General features: G+C 40.6%; 1 protein-coding gene across 1 annotated transcript in view; it reads right to left on the bottom strand.

Moving 5' to 3' along the window:
- Positions 1–763: 763 nt before the first annotated feature.
- The window catches only part of LOC143928274 (putative ferric-chelate reductase 1), a 41632-nt gene continuing 18287 nt past the window's right edge, over positions 764–24108 (bottom strand). Inside the window, exons 5-6 of the mRNA XM_077453057.1 lie at positions 14637–14724; positions 764–1904 (exon numbers count right to left, since the gene is read on the bottom strand). Of these exons, the coding sequence (XP_077309183.1) occupies positions 1824–1904; positions 14637–14724 (169 nt within the window). The 3' untranslated portion in view covers positions 764–1823. The remainder of the gene's footprint in view (positions 1905–14636; positions 14725–24108) is intronic.

Raw genomic sequence — 24108 nt, 5'->3', positions numbered from 1 at the left:
CAGTGTACAAAGCAAGGTCCATAAAGACATGGATAACTTGTTAAAATGACAACTTGGTGGGAAAAAACAAATTTTATTTAATTTCCTAATTTTCCCAAAATTATGACAAAAAATTACAACTTGAAAAAACTCACTGTGCCTCTTACTAACCAGCTTGTATGGTCTACTTTCCAGAAAGGGGTTATTTGGGGGGGATTTGTACTGTCCTGCCATGTTTGGCCCTCTACAAATGAGTAATGCCGCGTATACACGGCCGGACTTTTCGAGGGACTAGGTCCGGCGGTCTTTCCAAAGGACTTTCGGCGGAGTTCCGACGGGCTTTCCGAATGAACGGACTTGGCCACACACAATCACACCAACGGATTTGAATGTGATGACGTACGATCGGAATAGAATAAGGCAGTTCATAGCCAGTAGCCAAAAGCTGCCCTAGCGTCGGTTTTTGTCCATCAGACTAGCATACACACGAATGGATTTCTCGGTCCGGCGGAGTTCCGGTGGAAAAATTTAAAACATGTTCTATTTCTAAAGTCTGCCGGATTTTCGGCAAGCAAAGGTCCGATGAAGCCCACACACGATCAAATTGTCCGGACTCCTTCTGTCGGACCTTTGCTGTCAAAAAGTCCGGTCGTGTGTACGCGGCAATAGAGATAGTATATATACTATAGATTGTAGACTCTAGAACTTTCATATAGAATAAATAATATACACTGATTTGGAATTATTTTTAGAAAAGAAATGTAGCAGAATACATTTTGGCCTACATGTTTAAAGAAAGATTATTTATTTCCAAAATGTTATAACATAAACTGTTTTTTTTTTTCAAAATGTTTGGCATTTTTTAATTTATAAAGCAAAAAAAAAAAAAACAGTGGTAATTAAATACCACAAACAAAAAGAAAGCTTTATCTGTTTAAACAAAATGATCCAAAATTTTACTTTGGGTACAGTGTTCCATGACTGAGTAATTGTCATTCAAAGCATGACAGTGCTGAGAACTTATAAATGGCCTGGGCAGGAAGGGGGTGAAAGTTGTCTGGTATTGAGGTGGTTAAAGTCCCAGTCATGATAGTGGACAGAAGATATAGTAAACAAGTGTGTTAGATAAAAAATATGGAGGGGGGGGGGTTCTCTAAGGCGGGAACAGGACTGAGAGGTCCCTCAAACAGCTTTCTGCACAAAGGGCCACAAAAGTCGTTGATAAACTGCATATGTGAGGTTACCAGCAAAATACACAATGTTCATGGGAGTTAAAGAGGAACTGCAGTCTGCTCACATAATTTGTAATAAAAACATCTTTGCCATTCTGAAGCTTCCCTCCAACCACTTTACATATTATTTTATATATACTGTGATTCTGTACTTGCCAAATATGCTGCAGAAATCTCCCTCCACTGAGTCTGGCTGTAACCATTTTAACTGTGGGCAGCTGAAGCTGCTGCCTGTTCACTTCCTGGATTTACACAGAGGCAATCCCTCCAGCTCTGCAGCTCTCATTGGCCCTCTTAGGACTCATCCCTTCCCGGCAAACTCTCACTAGAGTGAGAGACAAAGCTGTGGATGATGTCATAAGCCTAAGCTTTGTAATAGACAAGAAAAAGGAAGTGGGCTGTATAAGGTATTTACTGGCAGAAAAAAAAATGTTTTACTATCCAAAGTTAAAACAACAAGGGCAGAAGATTTAATAGATGGAAAGTTGAAAAAATGACTGAAGGTCTACTTTAAGGAAACTGTAATTAGACAATAAGTTTAGCTACACAAGTAAGCTATAAAAACATTTTGATAGAATAAAATCCAAGCAATATTCGGTTAAATTCTGCTTTTCAGTCTTCACTTCTTCCATTGAGAAGTAGCACATATATTAGAGTGGAGCTGCAGATCAGAAGCTGCAACACTGTAGGAATCTAAAAGATAAAAGAACAAACAATAATTTAGTATTTAAAGGAAACGAACGCAAAGAGAATTAAACTTTTCTTCTAATGCCCTGTACAGACGGTTGGACTTTCCGGCGGAAAATGTGCGATCGGATCGTGTTGTTGGAAAATCCGATCGTGTGTGGGCTCCATCAAACTTTTTCAGTCGGAATTTCCAACACACAAAGTTTAAGAGCTGGATCTAAAATTTTCCGTCAACAAAATCCGATTGTTTAAATTCCAATCGCATGTAGACAATTCCGATGGACAAAGTGCCACGCATGCTCAGAATGAATTACGAGACAAAAGCTATTGGCTACTGGCCTGTTTATAGTCCAGTATGTGTTCTACGTCACCGCATTCAGAACGATTGGATTTTCCGACAACTTTGTGCGACCATGTGTATGCTAGACAAGTTTGGGCCAAAATCCGTCGGAAAAAATCCGATGGATTTTGTCGTCGGAAAGTCCGACTGTGTGTACAGGGCATAAAACTGCTGGTCACCTGGCTGTTATGCTGATCCCATGATTTTAAGACTTTGAGTCACAGACATAGAGGAGATATGAAGATAAGGAGCCCTGACTTTGCTCACCCCATATTCAGAAAGGGTCAGTGATTCAATGATTCAGAGACTAGTAGGTTTTATACTGTACAGTGCCTTAAAAAAGTATTCGTACCCCTTGACATTTTGTTATGTTACAACTAAAAACATAAATGTATTTTATTGGGATTTTATGTGATAGACCAACAAAAAGTGGCACATAATTAAGAAGTGGAAGGAAAATGACAAATGGTTTTCCAATTTTTTTACAAATAAATATCTTAAAAGTGTGGCGTGCATTTGTATTCAGCCCCCTTTACTCTAATACTCTCCAACTAAAATCTAGTGGAAACAATTGCATTCAGAAGTCACCTAATTAGTAAATAGAGTCTACCTGTGTGTCATTTAATCTCAGTATAAATACAGCTGTTCTGTGAAGCCCTCATAGGTTTGTTAGAGAACCTTTGTGAACAAATAGCATTATCAAGGCCAAGAAACACAACAGACAGGACAGGGATAAAGTTGTGGAGAAGTTTAAAATAGGGTTAAGTTATAAAAAAAAATACCCCAAGCTTAGAACATCTCACAGAGCACTGTTCAATCCATCATCCAAAAATGGAAAGAGTATGGCACAACTGTAAATCTGCCAAGACATGGCCGTTCACCTAAACAGGCAAGGACAGCATTAATCAGAGCCAAAGCAGCAGAGGTCCATGGTAACTCTGGTGGAGCTGCACATATCCAGAGTGCAGGTGGGAGAATCTGTCCACAGGACTATTAGTTGTGCACTCCGCAAATCTGGCCTTTATGGAAGAGTGGCAAGAAGAAAGCCATAAGAAGCAGTGTTAATTTTATTGATTAAAATGACTAAAACATTCTAGTCGACTAAATGAATATTATTTTAGTCGACTAAAATACGACTAAAACTTAAAAAAAATGAGATGACTTAAATACGACTAAAACTAAAATGCCATTTTAGTCAAAAGAATAAAATGGGACTAAAACTACAATGCCATTTCATTCAAAAGACTAAAACTAAATTGAAATTTGACTTCAAAATTAACACTGGTCTGTAGTGCATGTCCATACCTCAATACCATAATAAATAACATATTAGATTTTTCACTCCAGCAGTATATAATGAGTTTGGAAATTGTAGAGAAATGTTAACTAATGGATTACAATTTAATTGCACCCATTCGATTTTAGACGACTAAAATGTACTGGAGATTTTAATCGACTAAAATGTAATGGAGATTTAGTCAACTAAATACGACTAAAACAATTGCAGAAGACTAAAATGGGACTAAAACTAAAATGCCATTTTAGTTCTAAGACTGAAACAAAATTGAAATTTGCTGCCAAAATTAACACTGATAAGAAGTCCCGTTTGCAGTTTGCAAGAAGCCATGCGGGGGACATAGCAAACATGTGGAAGAAGGTGCTCTGGTCAGATGAGACCAAAATTGAACTTTTTGGCCTAAAAGCAAAATGCTATGTGTGGCAGAAAACTAAAACTGCACATCACCCTGCACGCACCATCCCCACTGTGATACATGGTGGTGGGAGCATCATGTTGTGAGGATGCTTTTCTTCAGCAGGGACAGGGAAGCTTGTCAAAGTTGATGGGAAGATGGATGGAGCCAAAGACTTGGCAATATTAGAAGAAAGCCTGTTGCAAAAGACTTGAGACTGGGGCAGAGATTCACCTTCCAGTTGGACAAGGACCCTAAACATACAGCCAAAGCTACAATGGAATGGTTTAGATCAAAGCATATTCATGTGTTAAAATGGCCACCAATTATCATTCCCCGCAGTGACAGAACTGGGATTTGAACTGTGTAAACAAGGCAAATCTCAGGTCTGACAGGGGAGATCACACAGATCCTTTCTTTATGCTATGCAGAAAGACGGATCTGTGTGTTGTCGCAGTGAGCCCTTCCCCAATGCAGTTAGAACACACAGTGAGGGAACACATTTAACCCCTTGATCAGTTAACCCCTTCCCTGCCAGTGTCATTAGTACAATAACAATATTTTTAGCACTGATTACTGTAATAATGTCACTGGTTCCCAAAAAAAGTGTCAAAAATGTCAGTTAGGTGTCCGAATCTGTCCGCCGCAATGCCGTAGTCCTGCTAAAAAAAACTGATCGCCGCTATTACTTGTAAAAAAAAAAATAATCAAAAAAATGCCATAAATCTATCCCCTATTTTTGTAGACACGATAAATTTTGCTCAAACCAATCATAATACCCTTATTGCGATTTTTTGGTTTACCAACAATATGTAGCAGAATACATATTGGCCCAAACTGATGAATAAATGTGTTTTTAACACATTTTTTGGAAATGTTTTAAAGCAGAAAGCATTTTGTGTTTTTATTTCAAAATTTTCGTTCTTTTTTTGTTTATAGCACAAAAATAAAAACCGCAGAGATGATAAAATACCACCAAAATAAAGGTCTATTTGTGGGAAAAAAGGACATCAATTTTGTTTGGGTACAGCGTCGCATGTCCGCACAAATGTCAGTTAAAGTGACACAGCGCTGTATCACAAAAAATGGCCACTGTGATTGTTCTTACAGTGCACAGAATAGCCGTCTGAAAGATGATATCTGAATCATGCCTGTAGCTGCAGGCATCATTCAGATATCCCCACTCAAAGTCCATCATATGATGGCCTTCGTGCGGGAAGTGGTTAATGAGGAACTCCAGTCTCCTGCAAAAAATGTACTCAGCAGCTACAAATTAGTGTTAATTTTGTCAATGAAAATGTTTTCATCAACATTTTTACAGTGATGAAAACTAAATAACAAGTACACTACATTTTTGTCCACTAATGAAAACTATGACAAAATTCAATTCAGTTTTCGAAAACGAAAATGTGAGGCAGAGACTTTTACCCTGGGAACTTCCCATTTCCATGGAGCTCCACCTGCTTTTGCTACCAGCAAGCGAGTCGAGTCTGCAGCATGCATCACTTAGCAGCAGTTGCAGCACTGTGCACCAAGCAATACAGGCCTCCTCCAAGTCCTCAGACGACGATCTAGAGCAGAGGAGCACTGCGCAGCCTCCTGATGAGAGTCTCAGTCCCACTCCTGACTCACAACGATGACCGTCCAGTGTAGACAAGAGCACTGTGAGTGTGTACATTACAATTACCGGCCTGAGGCCTCCCCTCAGACCACTATCCATCAAGAGCACTGTGTGTGCTTTACAGGCCTTCTCTGACCACCAGCATCCCGGGCACTGTGCATTACAGGCCATCCCTCAGACATGAGACCACCATCCAGCACTGTGCAGCATTGCAGGCCTCCTCTGACCACCGGCATCAAGAGCACTGTGCATTACAGGCCATCCTTGAGATCTGAGACCACCATCCAGCACTGTGCACCATTACAGGCCTCCTCTGACTACTGTCCGTCCAGAGCACTGTGTGTGCATTACAGGCCTCCTCTGACCACCGTCCGTCCAGAGCACTGTGTGTGCATTACAGGCCTCCTCTGACCACTGATATCTAGAGCACTGTGCAGCATCAGGCCTCTCAGACCACCATCCAGATCAATGGGCAGTAATACGGGCCTCCTCAGACCAAGGTCTAGAGATGTAATGCTGCACCGTCAGAGAACTGTGCAGCATTACAGGCCTCCTCACTGTTCACAGACCATCCAGAGCACTGTGCAGCTTTACAGGTATATTCAAACCACCATCCAGAGCACTCTGCAGCATTACAGGCCTCCTCAGACCACTGTCCAGAGCACTGTGTAGCATTACAGCCACCGTCCAGAGCACTGTATAGCATTACAGCCACTGTTCAGAGCACTGTGCAGCATTACAGGCCTCATCGCTGTCCTCAGATTATCCAGATCTCTTTGCATTGCAGTGCATTTCTGAAGTAATAGCTGTTTGTTTTCCTGTCCATGTTGTACACTTAGTCACTGAATCTTAATGGGAGTGATTTCATAATATGTATCAGCTGCTGCTTTCCCCGAATTGAAGAATCTCACCAAAATATATATAGAGGGATGTGGTCAGGGAGGGGCACTGTCAATAATTTTTGCACGGCACAGGGTGTCTAAATGCCTAGGGCCGCAGCTGGGAGGGGCCATACATGTAGTATATTATAGAGAGACAACTTGGAACTGACTGTGTGAGGTGAGAGAGAAGGTAAAACCATAATAACTTGGTTTTTTTTCCCCGAATTTAACCCCACAGATACAGAAAACCTCCAATAACAAGCCAAGTCAAGCCAGTGCACCACAGCAAACTATTTACACTGCTTTTTTAGGTGCTTCAAAATACAAAATTGACTCTAAGGAACAACAGGCCACTGAGGCCAGGGAGGAGGCCTTCACAAAATGGATTGTGTGCACTGGATTACCAGTCAGATTGATCTACTACTCCATGCTGCCTGTTTTGGGAGATCCTCTGTCTGGGTCTTCTGCAGTATGTTGAAAAACAAAACAAAGGATTGGCTGCTTTGATGTGGATGGTGTTTCTTCCGCTCCCTGTGAGTTTTCAATATTCTCCTATTACACATCATCTTCAGAGTCAGACAGATCCTCATCTTGTAAGTGCGGAAATGTGAAATTTACTTACAGCATGGGTAACCATCTCTGCCTTCTTAAGCAGTTCCTGAATATTATCATCTGCCACATCAACAAGGGTTTCAGCAGACAGTAGGGTTGACAAAACAAGCAGCTGCTGCAAGTGGCAAGAACATTTCATGAGTTACTTGGATCTTATAATGAATGAAGCAAAACGCTGGTTCACATTCCCTTTCATTTTTGGTGCAATTGTGGTAAGATCTTGTTAGCAAGTGTTCTGTCCTCAAGGTGGCTGAGTAGGTCAAAAAAGGGCAGGGACATGGACATGGTGTCAATATGGAGGATTTTAGTATCTTTTGCTCCGCAGAAAGCAGCAGTAGGTCCTGCAATTGGGGGGGGGGGGGGGGCATTTCTATAAGAGTGCAAGGAGACACGGTGCCACCTTCAGGTTAGAGATCTTTGTATTTAAAGCAGTCCATTCTGGAAAAAATTTATTCAAAGTCAGCTACAAATCCTGAAGCTGCTGACTTTTTATCAAAATGTTTTTTATTGAAAGTATGCAGTTTACAATATAAATGATATGTACTATATACCCAATGAGGGTGAACCTATGCTCAAACACAGATAACAGTATTTTAGTAGAACATATATATTTATGTGCACTGATATGTCACCAGATTCAAGAAATAACAAAGTATAATCCTCATGGGGAGAAACCCGCCAGGAAGATGAGATTGGAAGGGTGTAATAGGTTGAGTGCACAGAGAGAGGGGTAAGTTTTGCTTATGGAGAACTAAGAGGTCCTATTTCTATAGTCTTGCCCAAGGATCTCCAAACTATGGCCTTTCAGCTGTTGCTGAACTACATTTCCCCTGAGGCATTGTAAAACTGATATTCACAGACATGACTAGGCATGATGGGAATTGTAGTTTCTGAATAACTGGAGTTGTTTCCCTCCAGTTTCTGAACAACTGGAGGCCCATAGTTTGGAGACCCCTGGACTCTTGCCATATTAACCATCTATCATGAAATTAATTATGGAAGCTTATGTATGCTATTGTCCTTTCAACGCTATATATGACATTTATTTGTTTCTTAACCTGTGATAGACTAGGGATAGAAGTGGATTTCCAATGTTTTGCCATTTGGGTGCAGGCTATTATAATGATAGTTTGGGATACAAATTTAATTTGCGGATGGAGTTTTCCTTTATCTATGCTAAGTAGCGCTTGTTCAGCTTTTGCTCTTAGGTGTATGCCTGTTATCTTTGATATGAGTCTAAAAATAGAGTTGCAGAACCTTCTCAGACTGGGGCACGACCATAACATATGTTTCAGGGTGCCTACCTGACCGCAGCCCCTCTAACAGGTGTTATTGCCATCCTTAGAAAATTTGGAGATGTGAAAGGGGGTTCGATATAGGGTTGCCACCTCATCCCTTTAAACCCAAACACATATGAATTACACAGGTTCTGAGGCTGATTAAGGTGGTAATTAAACTCACTTGATGCCTTATCTGCATTTAATTAGCCTCAGAATCTGTGTAATTCATATGTGTTTGGGTTTAAAGGGATGAGGTGGCAACTCTAGTTCGATACCATCTCAAATGATTTTTTGGGCAGTTTCCCAGTGGGTAATACATTTGGAGCTAGAATAGTTAGATGCAATTGCTTGGCATGACATTGGCCATCAGAGAATTAAGTTCATTCTAGCACTTACAGAGAGGGGGAGAGTTGAAGAAAGTCATTTTGGTTTGCAGGGAATTATAGAAGAGGGATATACCCTTCTTCTTCTTTGGATTATCTGACCAAAAGGACCACAGTGGTTGAAGCTGCTGACTTTTAATAACAGGACACTTACCTGTCCAGGCATCCAGTGCTGTCCTCAACCAGGCTAGCTCTGCACTAGCCTTCAGGTTCCTGGCCCTGGCATCTTAACTGTGGGCAGCTGGCTGTGCTGCTTGCAGCTTCACAGCCGGTTGCACACTGCACATGTGGAAGTCGTGCTGCACTTTGTTAAAGGTCCTGCAGTCTTCCGGGACCTGTGACATGTCCCAGAAGACTGTGAGAGGGAAGGGGAGAGCAGTTAGGCAATCCGAGCGGAAGTGGGATCGGTTACCTATCAAAACTAGGAGGACTTACAGTACCACCATTATGGCATGTGCACAGATGCACCCATGGGCTCTGCCTGTCCTTTCGGTCCTGGCAGAGCCTATCAGTGTATCTGCATATGCCCAGTGGAAACGCCACACACAGCCAAAGACAGCAAAGGTTTCAAGCTTCCTTATTAGTGGTCTTTACACATGCATGGCAAAACATGTGCAGGTACTGGGGTGCCACAGTGCTCCCAGGATCCGAGCCCTACGACACTTCTGAGCATGATTTTCAGTTTCCTCTAGCTGTTTTTGCACATGCATAGCAATACTTGCATCGTTTGCAAGTGCTGGGTGTTGTGCCAAAGTCGTGTCTGGACGAGAAGAGCAGAAAAAAGTGCTGGCAAAAAAAAACAATGTTCATTGCTAAGAGAGGGAGGGTGCAGGGGATGACAACCTCAGAGTCAGAATGAAGGTCCACTTTAATGGAAAATTACAGCGCTGCAGTTTAAAAAAAAAGGAAAGGTAATTTTTTATTAAACTAATTTGCAATATAGCTTGTATAGCAATTGTATATGTTATATCATGTTACACATGCATTGGCGTTTGTTTGTTTTTAAATATTTTTTTCTCTTCCTCACTCTGTAGCTAGGAGATGCTGTGTACAGTTAGTCCCACCCTTTTTCAGTGTGTTTTTAGTTTCTGTTCTGAACACAGGTAATTGGAAGAGCTAGACATATTATAATTTTTTGACCAATCTGATGTTCCTCTGTGAAGATCTGTACAAGTTTTGGATTAAAGTGATCTGCAAGGTGTCATTTTGATTGAGACGCTGTCTTCTAATTCTGCTGAGCCTGTAAGTTCCAGCTATCTTGCCACAACTGGATCAGTTGTGCCGGGGTTATTGGTTGGGTCAACTAAGGGTCAAAGGTCAGGGTCAGTATATTTTGGGCGAGATTTCTTTTTTTTTAATTAGTATCATTCATAAAACAAAGAAAGGTGCAGCTCTAACTGACTATTCAAAAAAGTCTGTAGTATAAAGAACACATAAAAGTCCAAATATAAAATGAATAGTGTAGAATCCCCACACCAGCTTTTGTGGAAAAATATTATTATATATTATATCATTATACACAATTTATATAGCATCAACAGTTTACGCATCGCTTTACAATGTAGAGGGGGGACAACACAATTACAATACAGTTCAATACAGAAGGGACAGGAGGGCCCTGCTCATAGCGCTTACATTCTAAAGGGAGGGGTTGATGGTACAAAAGGTAATATATGCGGGGAATGATTTGATGGGGGTGGCTCGGGACAGTTGTTAGGTGGGTGTGGGATAGGCTTCCCTGAATAAGTGAGTTTTCAGGGATCTCTTAAAGGTTAGGGGTTGATCGGATATACCGGGGTGTACAACCCCAGAGAAATCCATGGCTTCGGCCCTAATGAAGCAGCCGCCACTGCTGATTACACACTATAAACAACATACATAAAACAAAACAAGGTGCTGCGCTAACCAAAGATCATAAAAGTCAAAATATTAAATTAATAGCGTAGAATCCCCACGCCAGCTTCTATGGAAAAGATGTACATGCACACAGGGTTTGTTTTTTTTTTTCTTTAAAGCACGTGATTAGAGCCTAATGCCGTGTACACACCACAGGTCTTTTCGACGGACTAGGTCCATCAGTCTTCCCCCGAACTGACTTTTGGCAGAGTTCCGGTGGACTTTCTGAATGAACGGACTTGAACACACACAATCACACCAAAGTCTGATGGATTTGAACGTGATGACGTACGACCGAACTAGAATAAGGAAGTTCATAGCCAGTAGCCAATAGTTGCCCTAGTGTCGGTTTTTGTCTGTCGGATTAGCATACACACGAACAGATTTCTCGGTCCGGCGGAGTACCAGTGGGAAAATTTAAAACATGTTCTATTTCTAAAGTCTGCTGGATTTTTGGCAAGCAAAGGTCCGATGGAGCCCACAAGCGATCGAATTGTCCGACGGACTTGTTCCGTCGGACCTTTGCTGTCAAAAAGTCCGGTCGTGTGTACGCGGCATAAGGCTGTAATTGGCTTCAAAAAAAGGTGGGCTTGGGCAACAAAGCACTGCATCCCAAGCCCACCCACTTGTGTTACAATAACGAATTAATATTTGCTGTTGTCTTCCTGCTTCTCCTCTTGGACAATCAGGAAGCGGGTCTTAAGACCCAATTGGCCAAGAGGAGAAGCGACCATATTGGCCAGGAGCAGGGGGGCATAGAGGAGGAGATGCAGGGATGGGGTATGTGCAGGGCTGATGGATGATTGCCCGAGCCACGGGGAGTTGAGGGTTGACTGAGTGACAAGGGGGTGGGGGGTTTGACCGACCAACCCACCAAACAGGGAGGGGGGGCAGGTGGTTTGTTTGCCCCCCCCCCCCCATGAGCACCAGCCGCCCCTGGTAATCAGCCTGTTGGTGCTGTCTGCTAACATATACTTTTATCCATGAGCAGATATTCTTTGTGTGTACAAATTATTATCATTAAACAAAAGAAATAAAGTGCAGCGCTTGGCCACTAAATGTGAATGTGGCCTGACAAATTGTGCAGAAAAAATAATATAAATCAAAAAAAAAATTGTCGAATCTGCGCAGTTTGACCTCCCCTAACAGGGGGTCACTGAGGATCGGGTAAGCCTCCATCTATTATTGGTGTTTAGAGGTGAAGGGTCCACGTGGTCAAGTATAATTTTATTGAACAAACAAGTTTCAGCTACTTCTGCTTCATATTCACACGGGACATTACTTATATATATTTTCTTGCATCAATTTATATATGGTCATTTGAATTCACAGTTTGTTTTATTATCTCATTGGACAGTTGAGTTTTATAAGATTTTTTCATTAAGATTTTTTCACAATATTTGTGTATTTGATTTCACAGTTTTTTTGATTTATATTTATTTTTTATGCACAATTTGTCAGGCCACATTCACATTTAGTGGCCAAGAGCTGCACTTTATTTCTTTTGTTTTCTTTGTGCCCAGTATCCTGGTTATGGTGTTCAGCTGCTGATTTTTTTTATTGGTTTTTACTAAGCGCAGATTTTTCTATTTTTCCTGCAAATTATCATCATTGTCAGTTTGTTTTAGGTAGGACAAAGAAAAAAAAGTAGAATGTGTACTATTGTTTCTGGGCTGTACTTCGGGTACAAACAACATTATTATTGATAATAAAAAAAAAAATCAGGAGCTATCCATAGCCATTTACCAAAAAATAAAAGCCCAATTTGTCATGAAAAAAAAAAACAAGGTATAATTCACCTGGATGCACAAAGTAGTTGTGATGATATGTATGGTTTTACTAACATATGTTAAAGTTGCAAAATTGTGCTTAGGCCTTAAGAATTATTTTACATTTATGCCACGTACACACGATCGGACTTTCTGGCAGACTTGGTCCGGCGGACCAGAATCCGTCAGAAAATTCGATCGTGTGTGGGCTCCAGCGGTCTTTTTTTCCCCAAAAGTCTGACGCACCTAGAAATAAAACATGTTTCAAATCTATCCGATGGACTCAAGTCCGACGGACTAAAAATCGGGAAAACCGTTCATCTGTGTGCTAGTCCGACAGACCAAATACAACGCAAGGGCAGCAATTGGCTACTGGCTATTGAACTTCCTTGTTTAGTTCCGTTTACGTCATCTCGTTCAAAATAAACAGACTTTCAAACGGACTTAGTCCGGTCATGTGTGGCCAAGTCCATTTCGTTCAGAAAGTCAGTCGAACCTCCGCTGAAAGTCCGTCGGACCTAGTCTGACGAAAAGTCCGGTTGTGTGTACGCGGCATTAGGTGTGAAGGGGTTAGGCTAAAGCATGGCAGAAGCAGCCTATAGAGAGGAACTGCTTTGTCTGTAAAAAGTTTGGAAGGGATTGCCTCACTGTGATGTCAATACTGAGGGTCATTCAGCTGTTTGTAAATTTCAGCTTGAAGAGGTTGTAAACCCTCAAGGTTTTTCACGTTAATGCATTCGGTTTCATGTAAACGGCACGTTGTTTAACCTCTCCTGAACGATTTAACTTGACAGCTAGAAACATGCTGCGTTTAGCCATGTTTTTTTTTTGTTAAAATGGAAAACGCCTGTAATCAAAACACCGCTAAATGCAAGTTACAACGCTTAGCAGCGTTTACAAGCTGTTACAGGCTTTTGGTGTTTCAAGTGCCTCTGAACATCCGTCTGCACCCATTTTTTTGCATTACAAAAGGCTTCTAAACTCAACTGCCTAGAAACGACTATAAATGACCCTGTGTACATGTACTCATAAGATAGCATAGAGGAGCGTTCAGGGGCAGCTGAAAAAATGCCCAGCTGCTCCTAAACATCCTTTTACCAGCAGCAGTGTGGCCGTAAGGTGAAAAACCTTCTGTAGCGCCGCAGCCCCCCAGAGCCCCCCTTTTACTTACCTGAACCTGATCTTTCCAGCGGCGAGAACAAGCACAGCAGCTCCGGCCGCCGTCTCAGGTCCTCATTGGATAGATTGATAGCAGCCGGAAAAAAAAAATGTTTTATTTTTTTTGGTCCTGACCATAATTAGACAAAAAATCTAGTATCTGGTATTTTTTTGGGGGAGGATGCGGGGGGCGCGGCAAACAATGCACATGCAGTCAGTCGGGTCACCAATTCGCTATTGTCACACAAATGAGTGGGCTCAGGATGCATTGCTCTGAGCCCCAAGCCCACCCTTTTTTAAGCCAATTAGAGCCTCAGTCTCATGTGCTTTAAAATAAAAACCATTGGAATCCCTGCATCCGATATCCTGCATGTAGATTAGGGGCCGAGCGCATGGATTGGGGACGTCACTGATATACAGTATGTAAAGTCACTACGACAAATTATGTGTATAGATTTAAAGGGCAGTTTCTCACACATTCAATTTGATGGGCATCAGATCCAGTAGCAGTGTAATCTGTCGTTTTTATAATTTGGTCCTGCACAGGAAACTGCAGGGGCAATGAGGCATGAGAGGCTCCCCTGCCTTAGCCGGTCCTGCATTCATCATTCAAATATACCGTGTTTGCTGGACCCTAATTACTATTAAAAAAACATTTCAGACCAGTGCATGGAGCAGCAGGATATATCGGTATGTGCATTGTTTTCTGCTTTATCTCTTTACCTTTCCACCACAAAGCACTTTTGAGTAAACGCAGTAGCAGCACTGTTGGCTGTAATGGGAAGGGTTGTTCAAAGGAATCACAAGACTCTTTACTGCTCAGTTAAAAAACAAACACTCTCCCTTTCTGAAGACCCTTAGCAGATTGACTGAGAAATAATTATGTAAAACAAGTAGACTGATGTCTCCAGCAAAGGTTTTTGGTTTCCTTGTTTGTAAGGATCATATTAAAAAATGAACAAAGAAAAAAAGAGAATAAACCCGTACAAGACACAACAGTCATCACTTGGAAGTCAACATGTAGGCTAACTGCAGCTGTAGGTTTTTGGGCGCATTTACACAGCTATGACGAAACACGTAACTGTTGGTTTATCACGTTTCACTTACCATGAGCTGGGAGCCTGAAGAAACCACAGGTAAGACGTCACTACGCACATTCGTCCAAAATATGTTAAATGAAGTTAACACAGTGGCTCTAAAATATATAATTAATATTGTTTTAATATTATATCATTTATAAAGGCTGATTCACACTATGGGTGTTAACTGGCATTTTATTGCACTGTCAAACACCAGTCACTAATAGGACACACAGAAAATAATTGTTACAATTGTTGCACTTCAACGCAGCCCAGAGTAATATGTAATTGTTTTCCTGTTTTTGGAACAGATATTCTCTCTCTCTCTCTCTCCCTCCCTATATTCTCTCTCTCTATCTCTCTCCCTCTCTCTCTCTCTATCTCTCTCCCTCTCCCTCTCCCTCTCTTTTTATATATATATATATATATATATACATATATATATATATATATATATATATATATATATATATATATATATATATACATATATATATATATATATATATATATATATATATATATGTCCAGGGACTTTGCCATTTGTGAAATATCTTTTGTTACACTGACCGTGCTCAGCCACATTGTCATTTGAGCCATAGCTCTGGATACACTGATACGTGCTCAGAGACTTAGCTGTTTGACAATTGATAAGTAAATGGTAGATAATGCACTTGTTGCTCTCCATCTCACATAAATCGAAACCAAAACTCTCACAGCTGTCTTCACAAAGCACACACAGAATACCATTGCTGATGCAAATATTGAATGAGTAACACTTTTGTGTGTTTAGTATTTCCAAATTATCATAATTTTCACCACAAAAATTTAATATGTGTACCAACATCATTAATCCAAATCAAAATGTCATTGCCAAAATTCAGAGGGTAAAACCACTATTCTATACTCACACACCAATAAACATAAAATATCACAGAATAAAACAAGAAACAGAACCCCTGTCTGATGCAATTCCAGCACCTATAGATAAATGCCTAAAGAAATGTAGTATTTAGGTGTAGGAGGGTTCCACCATTCTGCCATTGCAAATCTTGCCATATATGTTCCATGGGGAAGGACAAGAAGCAGCCTTGTGAATGCCACACCAGCACCAATTGCAGCCTCTTACCAAGCAAAAAGTCCCAAAATGTGAGATTATCCTATAGCAGCATGCTGACAGTAGTCAGCCATAACCAGCCTTGGAACTAGATGGCATATCACAGAAACAGGTTGATCAATGGCACTCAGGACTTCCAGGGTACATCTGCATTGATTATCTTTTTGCACCCCAGGGACATAGGGCTGTCTAATACCACAAAGATGAAGGCTCCATGCATGTGGCAGCACAGTGGCAAACTGGTTAGCACTTCTGCCTTGCAACACCGGGGTTGTTGATTCGAATCTCAAACATGCCACTATCTGGTTAGAGGTTTGTATGTTCTTCCTCTGTTGTGGTGTTATAGCTTCTTTTTTACAAGGTATTATATTTCTGACGGGTTTCACATAATGGAAACAAAATAAATTACATTGCATAAATAAAGCGAGTGTGGGTTTTACACCAAACAACTGTTAACAGATTTTTTGGGTCAAATATGGATTTATAAGTATGGTGTGATTCTGCATCCATATTTAAATGTTGAATGCTGATGATGAATGTGTTGATCAACACTTTGTGTGAAGCAGCCCTCACAAAGTTGACATTCCTGCTTTGTACCCTCCACATGCCAAACAACTTACAATTTGAATTGTTTTGTTTTTGGTATCACTAATCAAGGCCAGAGACTTGGACATTTGATCTTTTCCATTATACACTGCACAGATACATATGATTATATAGATGATGCATTCTTTAATTTGCTAAGAGTGTGTTTTCCTGATCAACAGGTGTGATTACTTGAAACATACATGAAGAAACAGAATTAATACTGGTGGGCGTGTCCTTTACTAGGTGGGTGTAGGTGTGCTATCAAGCCAACCTACAGTGCCTTGCGAAAGTGTTCGGCCCCCTTGAACTTTTCAACCGTTTGCCACATTTCAGGCTTCAAACATAAAGATATAAAATTTGAATTTTTTGTGAAGAATCACCAACAAGTGGGACACAATTGTGAAGTGGAACGAAATCTATTGGATATTTTAAACTTTTTTAGCAAATAAAAAACTGAAAAGTGGTGCGTGCAAAATTATTCGGCCCCTTTACTTTCAGTGCAGCAAACTCACTCCAGAGGTTCAGCGAGGATCTCTTAATGATCCAATGTTGTCCTAAATGACTGATGGTGATAAATAGAATCCACCTGTGTGTAATCAAGTCTCTGTATAAATGCACCTGATCTGTGATAGTCTCAGGGTTCTGTTGAAAGCACAGAGAGCATCATGAAGACCAAGGAACACACGAGGCAGATCCGTAATACTGTTGTGGAGAAGTTTAAAGCTGGATTTGGATACAAAAAAATTTCCCAAGCTTTAAACATCCCAAGGAGCACTGTGCAAGCGATCATTTTGAAATGGAAGGAGTATCAGACCACTGCAAATCTACCAAGACCTGGCCATCCCTCTAAGCTTTCAGCTCAGACAAGGAGAAGACTGATCAAAGATGCAGCCAAGAGGCCCATGATCACTCTGGATGAAACTGCAGAGAACTACAGCTGAGGTGGGAGAGTCTGTCCATAGGACAACAATCAGTCGTACACTGCACAAATCTGGCCTTTATGGAAGAGTGGCAAGAAGAAATCCATTTCTCAAAGATATCCATAAAAAGTCTCGTCTAAAGTTTGCCACAAGCCACCTGGGAGACACACCAAACATGTGGAAGAAGGTGCTCTGGTCAGATGAAACCAAAATCGAACTTTTTGCCTACAATGCAAAACGATATGTTTGGCGTAAAAGCAACACAGCTCATCACCCTCAACACACCATCCCCACTGTCAAACACGGTGGTGGCAGCATCATGGTTTGGGCCTGCTTTTCTTCAGCAGGGACAGGGAAGATGGTTAGAATTGAGGGGAAGATGGATACAGGACCATTCTGGATGAAAACCTGTTGGAGTCTGCAAAAGACCTGAAACTGGGACGGAGATTTATCTTCCAACAAGACAATGATCCCAAACATACAGCAAAATCTACAAAGGAATGGTTCACAAATAAACGTATACAGGTGTTAGAATGCCCAAGTCAAAGTCCAGACCTGAATCCAATCGAGAATATGTGGAAAGAGCTGAAAACTGCTGTTCACAAACGCTCTCCATCCAACCTCACTGAGCTCGAGCTGTTTTGCAAGGAAGAATGGGCAAGAATTTCAGTCTCTCGATGTGCAAAACTGATAGAGACATACCCCAAGCGACTTGCAGCTGTAATCGCAGCAAATGGTGGCTCTACAAAGTATTAACGCAAGGGGGCCGAATAATTTTGCACACCCCACTTTTCATTTTTTTATTAGTTAAAAAAGTTTCAAAAATCCAATAGATTTCGTTCCACTTCACAATTGTGTCCCACTTGTTGGTGATTCTTCACAAAAAATAAAAATTGTATATCTTTATGTTTGAAGCCTGAAATGTGGCGAAAGGTTGAAAAGTTCAAAGGGGCCGAATACTTTCACAAGGCACTGTATGTTATAATAAAGGCCTGCACTAGTGCGGGTTGATTTGCCTGAAAATAGGCCAGATAATTTGTGGGCAGGGTGCTATAGTGTGCATAATGACCTACATTGTCTGTGGTGTGATGAATGTTTTCTCTGTTTGCTGTAATTGTTTTGCATTTTGGCCATCAAAAGTGGAATTTTTGTGTGTCTTTGCCCAGGGTGACCATGCGTTTGTTGTTTGTGAGCATCAGCTGACCCTTCTCTTTTTGATTGTTACTTGCAAATCTCATGTGTTAGACAACGCCTAATGTTGATCTAGTTTCCTAAATTGTTTTTATAAAGCAAATTTACAACAAAACTGAGTACACCCCTCACATTTCTGTAAATATTTTATTATATCTTTTCATGTGACAATACTGAAGAAATTTCGCTTTGCTACAATGTAAAGTAGTAAATGTACAGCTTGTATAACAGTGTAAATTTGACACCCCCTCAAAATAACTCAACACACAGCCATTAATGTCTAAACCGCTGGCAATAAAAGTGAGTACAACCCTAAGTGAAAATGTCCAAATTGGGCCCAATTAGCCATTTTCCCTCCTCGGTGTCATGTGACTCATTAGTGTTACAAGGTCTTAGGTATGAATGGGGAGCAGGTGTGTTAAATTTGGTATTAGGCATTTATAAGAGCTGCAATGTGGGGGGACACAGTATGCCCCTGTTGATGACCGCTTGTGTCGAAACGCGTCGGGGAAGCATTACTTGCACCCCACATTGCTTTTTTCTATCGATTTTGCTTTTTGTGATCACTTTTTATATCTGTCATATACGTATAATTTTAATAAAACCAACTGGTTTGTTTTGACCTACACCATCCGGAGCACCCTCTTTTTTCTTTTTTCGTTTTATATGCCATCCGTTCGAGCCTTTATTCAAAACTAGAGCTTGGATACATCGAATCCTTGAAATATCATCGCCCTTGAGTGTGGAAAACATCAGCTGGAGACCATTGGGATCACTCACTCCTATCCGAGACCGAGGATGTCCATGGGAGGACTGCATATCGGGACCCATCAGAAGTTGGAGCATAAATCCTTTGGGATTACAAGCATTTTAGACCCACTGTTGTAGGGCACGTGGGTCCAACATTTCTGGTAAGGGTATCCATCTTACACTTATAGAGTGCTGTGTCTCCAGATATTACTACAGACAAATAGATTGCTGCCGTTGATTTCCCTGCTGCCTTAATCCAAGGTTTCCAAGAGAAAATTGGCCAGTTTTGTCTAAACACTATATGAGGACTCCTTTATAGACTGATAATAGTCTATTTTTTAGGACCCACATCACGTTATTTCACTGCTAACTTATCACTCATGTATAAGTTGTATGTGCATTTTAATGGACATTATACATTGTACATAATGTTGATTGCACTTATCTCACAATAAGTGTGAGACTTTTCTGTGGTTCAACGCGGGTTGTTTATATTTGTTTAAAAATAGTTTTGAGACTTTTTATATTCATTTCTTTGGCGCTACACTTTTTGTTTTCACGTGTTAAATTTGGTGTTATCGCTCTCACACTCTCATACTCATCACTGGAAGTTCAACATGGCACCTCATGGCAAAGAACTCTCTGAGGATCTGAAAAAAAGAATTGTTGCTCTACATAAAGATGCCGGCACTGGGGAGCTACAGTACATTGAGGGAATCATGAATGCCAACATGTACTGTGACATACTGCAGCAGAGCATGGTCCCCTCAATTCGGAGACTGGGCCGCTGGGCAGTATTCCAGCATGATAAAGAAGCTGAGGGTAAAGGCATGTCTCCAGACCTAAACCTTATTGAGCATCTGTGGGGTATCCTCAAATGGAAGGTGGAGGAGCGCAAGGTCTCTAACATACACCAGCTCTGTGATGTCGTCATGGAGGTGTGGAAGAGGATTCCAGTGGCAACCTGTGAAGCTCTGGTGAACTCCATGCCCAAGAGGGTTATGGCGGTGCTGGAAATAATGGTGGCCACAAAAATATTGACAAGTTGGGCCCAATTTGGACATTTTCTGTGTTGGGTTATTTTGAGAGGACAGCAAATTTACACTGTTATATAAGCTGTATACTCACTACTTTACATTGTAGAAAAGTGTAATTTCTTCAGTGTTGTCCCATGAAAAGATATAATAAAATATTTACAAAAATGTGAGGGGTGTACTCACTTTTGTGAGGAACTGTATGTGTGTGAATTTAGAGGGGTATAGTTATTGTGCTGCCTTTTATTTTGGCAAATTTTATATCTTGTCTGTTTGTTTAATCCTGCACTTAAAGCAGAACTCCGGAATTGGCAAAAAATCCCCTATTAGTACACCTCCCTACACTAAACAGTTATTCCCTTTTTGAAATTACCATTTAAGAGAAAAGTCTAATTGAATTTTCAGGAAGTCCTCTCTGTAATTTAAAAAAATGCGGCATCTATTCTGCCAAGGAGGAGCTGTGAGAACAGGGATTACATCATATCCTGTCCTCTCTCTTTACATTATAATCAAACTACACTTCTCATCATGCTTTAAGAATTGCAGTGAATGTGAGAGGGTACATTAGGCCTGTATGTAAATTTGAACAAGCCCACATCACAATAAATCCCACCTCCTCATTCTGCAGCCAGCCAGCCATACAACCCAGTAGCACACAGCAGGATAGGTAGGTTACAGCCTTATAACTGCAAAGCATGTTTGTGCTCTCCCCCTCCAGCCACAACAGCAGACATATTGACCTTATTTGCTTTATGTAACCCTCACTGAACTGTAGACACATGCCCCTAATTGTACTCTGCTGTAATTCAGTATTGGAAATATTCCTTCTCTTACGAGAGCTTTGACATTTTTCTAATAGCAATCAGTGCTTGCATGGTTTATATGTGAACATCTCTAACCGCACCACAGAAAGAAAGAGCAGGGACATGCTGCTTTACATTATCATATGGCAAATTTGTTAATTCAGAAATACTCAAATATCCGTATTCTAAGTTTGAAGATTCGGAAATATGAAAATTCAAAATTCGAAAGATTCGGAAAATTCGGAAAATCGAAATTCCACAAATTCAAACTTTCAACATTCGTAAATTCAAAATTTGCAGAAATGCAAAAATCCCAAAATTCGGAAATTCAAAAATCCAAAAATAAGAATGAAAATCCGAAAATTCAAAAGAACAAAAATCCGAAAATAAGAACGAAAATTAAAAAACCTGAAAATTAAAAAATCTGAAATAATAACGAACTAATACTAACTTAAATTGGAGGGCCACCCTAAAATAAAAAATGTCATTAATATTCTTAAAAATATTTAAAAAAAATGTAACTTACCTGAAACCACTGTTGCTAGGCAGTCTTCCTAATCTGCCTCTTCCTATCCCGCGGCGTGTTCTCCTCTTCTGCGAGCGCCCCCCGTGCCTTCTGAGACATGTGTGTGTCCCAGAAAACAACGGAACCATTCACAAAGCGCAGCGCAACTCGCACATGCGCAGTAGGAAACGGGCAGTGACGCCGCAAGGCTCCACTGCCTGTTTCCCTTCGTTAAAGCGGGGTTCCACCCTAAAGTGGAACTTCCGCTGATCGGAACCCTCCCCCCCTCCGGTGTCACAATTGGCATCTTTCAGGGGGAAGAAGGGTGGAGATACCTGTCAAAGACAGGTATTTACACACACTTCCAGGCATAGACTCCCGTGGGAGTCTATGCCTCTTCCTGTCCTGCCGCGCTGTCTGCTGGGACACACACGGGTCCCAGAGACAGCATGGACAATTCCTATTGCGCTGCGCTACTCGCGCATGCGCAGTAGGGAACCGGTTAGTGAAGCTGATTCGCTTCACTTCCTGATTCCCTCACCTAGAATGGTGGCGGCAGCAGCCAAGAGCCAAGCGATCGATCGGCCTTGGCTGCCGGCATCGCTGGACCCCGGGACAGGTGAGTGTCCATTTATTAAAAGTCAGCAGCTGTAGTATTTATAGCTGCTGGCTTTTAATATTTTTTTCCCCAGTACAGTCCCGCTTTAAGATGGAGGCGCCAGCAGCCGATCCAATGGACGGATCGGCCTTGGTGGCCGACATCGCTGGCTCACTGGACAGGTAAGTGTCCTTATTAAAAGTCAACAGCTACAGTGTTTGTAGCTTCTGACCTTTAAAAAAAAAAATTGTGGCCGGAACCCCCTTTAACTATTACTATTAAATTATAGGTATTGGAATTTCCTTCCAAATTTGGCTGTTAGCGAATGTAACGAATACGAATTTACCCGAAGTTACGAATTATCTGAATGCCATAACTAAACAAATGGAATGTCATGAATTAATAATAATAAATAATAATAATAATAATAAAAAAATTATTATTATTATTTATTATACATTTGTTCCGTTCCACTAGTTTAGATATGGCATTCGTTATTTCGGATAATTCAGAACTTCAAATAAATTTGTATGTTCACTAACCGACAAATTTGAAAGAAAATTCCAATACCTATAATTTAATAGTTAGTTATTATTAGTTAGTTAGTTAGTTATTACTCCTTTGAAAATTCAGAAATTCGATAATTTTAAATTTTGAAAATGTGAAAATTCAAAAATCCTGAAATTCTAAAATTCTGATTTTATGAATTACGAATTTTCTAATTTTCTAATTTCCAAATTTTCTAATTTCTGAAAAAAACAAAAAAAAAATAAACAAAAACAAAATTTTTTTTGCCATTGCACATGTCTATAGTTTAGTATGATTAAAGAATGAACATAGATAATTAGAACTCTATAATCTCCTAAAAAAGAAATGTAACATTCTTTTTTTTTTTTTTTACATATAACAGATATGTAACTGTAAATAATAAACACATGTAGCCTCACAGAATAGCAGACATTACTCTGTAATAGTCATTCAGAAGAGCAATCGTTAGCAAAAGAAGAAAACAAACAATGTACAATAATTGTAATATAAATAAATAAATAGCTACACACCAGGTAGAGCACACCCCATATAAAATTGGTTTCTTGGCATACATGTACACACATGATCATAGCTAAATACTGCAGTGCAGTTCCATATAGGAAACTTGTTGGCAATTGCCAGTTATGGAACCATGACTATGCCGAATTGGAATTTACTAATGCTCACTTTTCCATTCACATGTTCACCTAGTTGAGGCCTAAATTGGCTTAATTGGGAGGAACTAAATGTAGAGTGACTACTTTTTCTCCTTATTCTTAGTGAATTAGTCCCCAAGAACGTCAACTTGGTCACCAACAAGTATGGATTCCAGACTTTGTCACCAAGGTGGTCACAAAAATCTTGAAAAAAACATTACGAAAATGGTCTCCTGCACCCCCCAACAGATTCTATCAAGCAACAAACATAGGAGCCAGAAGGCAAAGTAACATTAGACCTAAGAATGAGCAAAGATTTTAATGATCTTCATGGCTGAAACAGGAAAGATCAAAAAAAATTAGAGTAGATCTATATCCATGGTGTATTGACCAAGAAGCCTAAGGTATTCAACCCTACATTACCCAGTGGCTACCACATTTTTACTGGGTGACCTGACCCTTAGCCTAGGTTTACACCACCACATTTTGTGTGTGGCACAAGCACAGAAACCCCTTCCCTTCAGAAAATGCAGGGAAAACATCCCCAACCCTTTTCTCAAAACGCAACTGAAGGGCAGCTGCACAGAGCCATGTGGTGCAGGTTCTGGGGATGCCAGAACACATGCAATTTATATGTGAACCTAGGCTTACTGAACATAAACTTGCTAAACATCTGCTCTCGGGAAGCTTTATTTATACTTCAAGTTAGTTTGGTAAACGTGATCTTAAAGCAGCCTGTTTTAACCAGGGTTTTGGAATAGGGAAGGATCAGAATCCCTGTGAGGTTTTTACTGCTGCCGGGACCGTGAC

This window comes from Lithobates pipiens, unplaced genomic scaffold (assembly GCF_037356315.1).
Source record: "Lithobates pipiens isolate NorthernLeopardFrog02 unplaced genomic scaffold, aLitPip1_a1.2 Scaffold_23, whole genome shotgun sequence".
NCBI lineage: Eukaryota > Metazoa > Chordata > Amphibia > Anura > Ranidae > Lithobates > Lithobates pipiens.
Note: the sequence above shows the minus strand (reverse complement) of the source record. Positions and strands in the feature narration are given on the sequence as shown.